The 8,061-nt window shown below is 48.6% G+C and overlaps 1 protein-coding gene across 1 annotated transcript in view; it reads left to right on the plus strand.

Moving 5' to 3' along the window:
* Positions 1-1,689: 1,689 nt before the first annotated feature.
* The window catches only part of LOC119279354, a 43,338-nt gene continuing 36,966 nt past the window's right edge, over positions 1,690-8,061 (plus strand). The window contains exons 1-5 of the mRNA XM_037560616.1: positions 1,690-1,735; positions 1,817-1,824; positions 1,984-2,098; positions 2,186-2,500; positions 2,576-2,669. Of these exons, the coding sequence (XP_037416513.1) occupies positions 1,690-1,735; positions 1,817-1,824; positions 1,984-2,098; positions 2,186-2,500; positions 2,576-2,669 (578 nt within the window). The remainder of the gene's footprint in view (positions 1,736-1,816; positions 1,825-1,983; positions 2,099-2,185; positions 2,501-2,575; positions 2,670-8,061) is intronic.

The raw sequence follows: 8,061 nt of genomic DNA on the forward strand, positions 1-8,061 counted from the left end.
ACCTAGCCAATCTAGGAGACACCACACTCCAAGAAGTAACAAATGGTGCGTTGATGATGAACTCCTTGCTCTTGTGCTTCAAATGATAGTCTCCCCAACACTCAACTCTCTCTCATGGGATTTGGATCTGGTAGAAAGAAGATTTGAGTGGAAAGCAACTTGGGGAAGGCTAGAGATCAAGATTCATATGGTAGGAATGGAATATCTTGGCCTCAACACATGAGTAGGTGGTTCTCTCTCAGAAATGGTAAGTTGGAAGTGTAGGTTTGTTCTGATAGCTCTCTCCACGAATGAAGAGGAGGTGGACGGGTATATATAGCCTCCACATTAAATCTAACCGTTACACACAACTTGCCAAACTCAGTGGGACCGAATTGGTAAACTCGGTCGGACCAATTCAGCAAATCTAGTGACCGTTAGGATATTCGGTGGGACCGACATGCAACTCGGTAGGACCGATATGGTTAGGGTTAGGGCATAACGTAATCTCGATGAGACCGATTACACAAACTTGGTGAGACCGATTTTGGTAATAAGCTTACCAGAGAGTTGGTCAGGTAAACTCGGTGGGACCAATTCGCTCATTTCGGTGAGACCGAAATGTTACGAAAGGGAAACAGGGAGTTTACATTGCAATCTCGGTGGGACCGATCGCTCACTTCGGTTAAACCGAAATGTTACGAAGGGAAACAGAGAGATTACAATCCCATCTCGGTGAGACCGAGATCCCTATCGGTGAGACCGATTGCCTAGGGTTTGTGGCAGTGGCTATGACATTTGAACTCGATGGCGCCGAATAGAAAGAATCGGTATGGCCGAGTGTGACTTTGGGTTTAGGTCATATGTGGATGTGAGAAAGTAGTTGAGGGTTTTTGGAGCATATCACTAAGCACTTGAAGCAAGAGGCTCATTAAGCAACACCTCATCCCTCCTTGATAGTATTGGCTTTTCCTATAGACTCAATGTGATCTTGGATCACTAAAATGTAAAATGAAGAGTCTTGAGCTTTTGAGCTTGAGCCAATCCTTTGTCCTTGGTATTTTGAGGGATCCACTTTCATCATCCATGCCATGCCATTCATTGAGCTTTCCTGAAATATTTGTCTTGGAATAGCATTAGCTCAATGAGCTATATGTTGTTATGAATTACCAAAACCACCTAGGGATAGTTGCACTTTCAAACGGCGAAGACACCCCCAAGAGGCGCCCCAGGCCAAAGGCCCTGGTCGAGTCGTAAGTACTCAAAGATACTATACATATATCTGGCCTTTTACAAATTGTAGGATAACATATCATTTACATATTTTAGTCCGGCCCATGGTCTCCCCCAACAATCATCATCTTCGGGGAACTCGTTGGCGCCGGGGATGATGGAGAGCAAAACGCCTCCGCGAGCCTCTCCGCCACATGCCGTGGATGACACTGAGGTGTTGTCCAAAAGGACCTCTCCATGCCAGGGAGACGTGCGGAAGGCCACTGAAATGGCACCAGAGGGTAATGCCTCGGCTTCCAAAAACATGGGGAGCACAACACCCATGGAAACTGACGACGGGGGCCCGGACCAGTCCGGCCCCCAGCCGAATACAACTCCGGAGACCCACATGGCTCCGGAATCGAGCGAGCAATCCCCTTTAAGGGAGGGGGAGTGCCGACTCCACCGGCGACCTCCATCAGTTCGGAGGCGCCGGACATGCTGAGGGAAGCACTTCAACATGCTTCCGTCATGGAAGAGCACCGTACCTTGATGGGTATGATGGTTGAGAAGGTTCAGTCTGCCAAAAGCGGACTGAATGAAGCTTTCACTAGCCTGTTAACAGGTTTTGAGGTATGTGACATAATATGCTTAGCCGCTTTTCATATTGGAAGAATATGCCTGTGTATAGATAGTAGCCCTTGAGACTCTGTTCGTCTCTTTGGAAAAAGGAGCCAGACAGAGTATCAAATATTCGCCGGAGATAACACGTTTATCTATTTTGATAAACAGGCTTCACTATTAGCGGCTTTAGCCAAGGACGCTGAAGTTTCCAAACTCCAGCAGAAACTAAAGCTGGCTGATGATGAGATCGACAGTATTAACAAGCGGTTCGATGAGGCCCAAGGTATGCTTTTCAAAAGACCCTTATAAGCCTGAATTGTAATACAAGCTCAGAATTTAAACTTATGTGATGCTATGTATATGATTGTAGGCAGCGCGACCGAGGTCGAGACCCTTAAGAGTGCCCTTGCCGAAGCCAAGGAGGAGGCGAGGGCAAGCAAAGCGGCCACAGACAAGGCGGCTGCGGATTTAGAGGCCGAAAAGGTCGCCCGCCGCCAATATGAGGCGAGGGTGACCAAAGTGGAGCAAGCGTTCCAGGATACCGCCAACAAGTGTGAGTCCTTGGAGGAGAGTAATAAGGCCCAAGCGGCCGAACTCACCAAGGCTCTTCAAGAGGCGAAGGAGGCGCGGACAGAGTCCTGGGCGGCTCGCGAGGAAATCAAGCAAGCCGAACAGATAGCGGCTGGTAAGCCTTTTCTTTTACAGAGTATATTCAGCGGTTGAAGATATGCTTTGCTAAATCGACTATGGAGTGCTCCAGACGCCTTCGCGGATCTCTCGAGGAGTGCTGCCGACGCCGCCCAGTATTTCCGGGCCCAAGAAGGGAACGCGGCGGGGAAGCTCTTCTGGTCACAGTACTTGGCGCCGAAGTGGCCATCGTTGCTAAACAACTAGATGATGCAGCTGACAGAGCTGCATAGGATGTCCAGTTTGGCCATGAAGGATATCATAGTCCGGCTATGGCCAGCTGGATCTATTCCGAGCAGCAACTTCAGCCTGGTCAAGCGGCTCGGCGACGCCTTGCCCCACATTGAGGTTGTGAAGCACTTGGCGTGTATAGAAGGTGCACGGATGGCCTTTGCCCGTGTCAAGATGCACTCGGTGAAGATGAAGGCCGCCGTCGTGGTGGTTGAGGGTCCGCCCGAAGGCAAGGACCACTGCAAGCCGGAGCGCTATTTTGAAGATGTCCTCGAGGGTGCCCAATTGATAGAGGGTCAATTCTCGAAGGATATCATGTTCGAGTAAATGTATCCGGGCTACCCAGACAATGTATTATAAACCAAGGCTTTGTAATATATTTTATGCATTTATCTGAACTATTGTCCTCCTGTGCGGCCGTATGTCATTGTTCTAAAAGTTTGCCAGTCGTCGGGTTCAGCCCCCACGTAGATGCTACGGGGGTGTTCATAATAATGTACAATCACTCTTGACGCAACGTCTTGGTCCGTAAAGGAGGTGACTTACGTAACTAACCAAGCAATCAGACTATGCGGCTTTAGCACTTTCACTTAGCCATAGGAGTTTGACAATGGGACTGTAAGATAGCCCCTGGTGCGCACGCGGCTATCCGAACTTGGATGCCTTAACCGCGTGACTGGGAAGAGCCAGTCCTTTGTATAATACGGAAGAAATCACTAGCGATTTAGTAAGTCGCCGAATTGCTGACCAGCTCTCGCCGCATCATGACAGTCAGTTTTCGGCTTTCTCTACTGAAGTGTCGGACCAACCAGAAACACAATCGCAGTAGTTCTCCCTTTACTACCTTAGCCGAACAAGCGGAACGTAAGGGTGGTAATTGATGTCTACTCCCTCCGTCCCAAAATTCTTGTCTTAGATTCATCTAGACATGGATATATCTGAAACTAAAACGTAACTAGATACATCCGTATTTAGACAAATCTAAGACAACAATTTTGGGACAGAGGGAGTACTACACAACCTTCTTCTTGTAGACGTTGTTGGGCCTCCAAGTGCAGAGGTTTGTAGGACATTAGCAAATTTCCCTCAAGTGGATGACCTAAGGATTATCAATCCATGGGAGGCGTAGGATGAAGATGGTCTCTCTCAAGCAACCCTGCAACCACATAACAAAGAGACTCTTGTGTCCCCAACACACCCAATACAATGGTAAATCGTATAGGTGCACTAGTTCGGCGAAGAGATGGTGATACAAGTGCAATATGGATGGTAGATATAGGTTTTTGTAATCTGAAAATATAAAAACAGCAAGGTAGCAAGTAGTAAAAGTGAGCACAAACGGTATTGCAATGTGTGGAAGCAAGGCCTAGGGTTCATACTTTCACTAGTGCAAGTTCTCTCAACAATAATAACATAATTGGATCATATAACTATCCCTCAACATGCAACAAAGAGTCACTCCAAAGTCACTAATAGCGGAGAACAGACGAAAAGATTATTGTAGGGTACGAAACCACCTCAAAGTTATCCTTTCTGATCGATCTACTCAAGAGTCCGTAGTAAAATAACACAAAGCTATTCTTTCCGTTCGATCTATCCTAGAGTTCGTACTAGAATAACACCTTAAGATACAAATCAACCAAAACCCTAATGTCACCTAGATACTCCAATGTCACCTCAAGTATCTGTGGGTATGATTATACGATATGCATCACACAATCTTAGATTCATCTATTCAAACCAACACAAAGTACTTCAAAGAGTGCCCCAAAGTTTCTACCGGAGAGTCAAGACGAAAACGTGTGCCAACCCCTATGCATAAGTTCACAAGGTCACTGAACCCGCAAGTTGATCACCAAAACATACATCAAGTAGATCACGTGAATATCCCATTGTCACCACAATTAAGCACATGCAAGACATACATCAAGTGTTCTCAAATCCTTAAAGACTCAATCCGATTAAGATAACTTCAAAGGGAAAACTCAATCCATTACAAGAGAGTAGAGGGGGAGAAACATCATAAGATCCAACTATGATAGCAAAGCTCACGATACATCAAGATCGTGCCAAATTAAGAACACTAGAGAGAGAGATCAAACACATAGCTACTGGTACATACCCTCAGCCCCGAGGGTGAACTACTCCCTCCTCGTCATGCAGAGCGTTGGGATTATGAAGATGGCCACCGGTGAGGGATCCCCCCTCCGGCAGGGTGCCGGAACAGGGTCCCGATTGATTTTTGGTGGCTGCAGAGGCTTGCGGCGGCGGAACTCCCGATCTCGGTTATTTTCTGGAGGTTTCTGTATTTATAGGAATTTTTGGCGTAGGTCTCATGTCAGGGGGGGTCTCCGAGTCGTCCACGAGATAGGGGCCCACGCCCAGGGGGGTAGGGCGCGCTCTCCGCCCTCGTGAACAGCTCAGGACTCTTCTGGCCCAACTCTTTTACTCCGGGGGCTTCTTTTGGTCCATAAAAAATCCTCAAAAATATGCACGTTAATTGGACTCCGTTTGGTATTCCTTTTCTGTAAAACCCGAAAACAAGGAAAAAACAGAAACTAGCATTGGGCTCTAGGTTAATAATTTAGTCCCAAAAATCATATAAAATATCATATAAATGCATATAAAACATCCTAGATGGATAATATAATAGCATGGAACAATCAAAAATTATAAATTCATTGGAGACGTATTAGTAATCACAGGAGCCGGGCAACCCAACTATTGACCAAAGACATGATTCGGAGCCGATGCATATAATGCCATATTCGGGACGACGAAGTATAATATAAAAGTGTTCGGACTTCTTTTGTTTGAAAAATATACGTGGCTAGATAGAGCCCCTAGCGATTTGAATCATGCCGAGGTGTATACGACAATCTGACGTAAAGAGGGGATACATATTAGTAAATAAGCCAATACTGAACAAGGTTGGGCTGAACCGTTTCCATTGTGGTCTGATTGATACATCAAAACGTATTTTTACAGAGGATGCGATAAGCATCGAGGCTATTTTACATGCCGAGCTCAAGGAAAAGTCGTATATAGGTCCTAAAAAGAGAAAGATGATCTTGAAGATCCTTTGGACACTCTGCCGCACATCTGCGTCGCTTTTCGCCTTGGTGTATGATCCTTTGAGAGGGTCATCGATCGAGTAGACATGAGGAGCCTGGAAAAGGGGCCCTTGGTACCATTGAAAAGTGATGTGGGTTGTAAAGAACCTGAAAAATAAAAATAAGAAGAAAAAAGAAGAATATGAGGGTCCGGATAGGGTCGAACCGTATTGTGGACTTTATTTTTAGTAGGCCTCCATCCTTGCCCATGGTATCTTTAGTGCGTAGTTATGTACGTGCGGTACGTATGCCGCTATCAGGTTGGGGCTTTCACGGAGGCTGAATTGCTAGTCTAGCTCTGGACAAGCCGGACTTCCATTCTGTAGGGTAGACCGGACTCGTTTGACAGTGTCCGAGGGCTTGATTGCCGATGTAGTATTCGTCTTAATGAGGCCACCCTGTACTTCGGCTGCGAGGGCCATGGTATGCTTCTCAGTACGGAGGGAGCGCTCCATGTTTCCATTGACTGTTATAACGCCACGTGGTCCAGTCATCTTGAGCTTTAGATAAGCATAGTGCGGGACTGCATTGAAACGGGTGAAAGTGGTTCGTCCGAGCAGTGTGTGGTAGCCGTTGCGGAAGGGGACGATGTCGAAGATCAAGTCTTCGCTTTGGAAGTTATCTGGTGAGCCGAAGACGACTTCCAGTGTTATGGATCCTGTGCAACAGGCCTCTACGCCGGGTATCACTCCTTTAAAGGTGGTTTTAGTGGGCTTGATTCTTGATGGATCAATACCCATTTTACGGACAGTGTCCTGATAAAGCAGGTTAAGACTGCTACCTCCGTCCATAACGACTCGCGTGAGGTGGAATCCATTGATAATTGGATCGAGGACCAGTGTTGCCGAACCTCAATGACAGATACTGGTCGGATGGTCTCTGCGATCAAAAGTGATCGGACAGGCTGACCATGGGTTAAATTTTGGGGCGACTTGCTCTATGGCGTAAACGTCCCTATGTGCGCGCTTGCGCTCCCGCTTGGGGATATGAGTGACATAGATCATGTTTACTATTTTTACTTCGGGGGAAATTTCTTTTGCCCTCTTGTGTTCATTGGGTGAGGCTCTTCATCGTCGTCCTTGCTGGGTGGCCCTTTCCCCTTATGTTTGGTGTTTTAGCTTACCGGCCTGTTTAAAGACCTAACAATTTCTGTTGGTATGGTTGGCAGGCTTGTCAGGGGTGCCATGAATCTGGCAGGGCCGATCTAGTATTCGGTCCAGACTAGATGGACCATCTTTGTTTCCTTTGAATGGCTTCTTCCGCTGACCGGGTTTAGAGCCATTGAATCCGGCATTGACCGCCATATCTTCGATATTCTCATTATTGCTTCGATGCTTATGTTTGTTGCGCCGTGGCTTGCCGCTGCCGTCTCTGACTTCGGAGGTGCCAGGGTGTAACGCCCTGGATCCGATGCGCCAGGTGTCTGCTAGTTATTCGCCGTCTTTGCCATGTCATTTGCTTGCGTGTTGCACTTTGCCATGTCATCATCTGCATTTCATATCATGTCATCATCTGCATTTCATTTTTGCATACGTGTTCGTCTCATGCTTCCGAGCATTTTCCCCGTTGTCCGTTTTGCGATCCGGCGCTCCTATGTCCTCCGGCGTTCCCCTTTTCTCTTTCGTTGTGAGCGGGTGTTAAACTTTCTCGGAATGGCCCGAGGTTTACCAAGCGGCCTTGGTATAGCACCGGTAGACCGCCTGCCAAGTTTCGTGCCATTTGGAGGTCGTTTGGTACCCCAACGGTTAACCGGGTAACCGTAAAAGCCCTCTTTTGTTGCAGCCCAACACCCCTTCCAAAGTGGCCCAAAACCCACCTAACTCCCCTCCATGCTCTCGGTCGTTCGATCACGATCGCGTGGCCGAAAACCGCACCTCATTTGGACTCTCCTAGCTCCCTCTACCTACAAATAGGACACCTACCCCGAAATTCGCGGATGAATCTCCCCAAACCCTAGCCTCCTTCTTCCTCCGCGCGCCGGACACGTCCAGACGGCGCCGGACGCGTCCGCCGACGTCGCTCGAGCCAACGGGGGAGCGCCACATGGCCCCGGCCACCGCGCGCCGCCCGCGGCCCGCCAGGCCCGCCGCCGGCCCCCGCGCGGCCCGCGCGCCCCGCGCCCCCGCTCCGCGTCACCGCCGCCGGCCGCCCGCGGCCCGGCTCCCCGCCGCCGGCGCCCGGAGCCGCCGCCGATCCCGCCCGGCCACGGCCTAGC

The sequence above is a fragment of the Triticum dicoccoides genome, chromosome 3B (genome assembly GCF_002162155.2).
Source record: "Triticum dicoccoides isolate Atlit2015 ecotype Zavitan chromosome 3B, WEW_v2.0, whole genome shotgun sequence".
NCBI lineage: Eukaryota > Viridiplantae > Streptophyta > Magnoliopsida > Poales > Poaceae > Triticum > Triticum dicoccoides.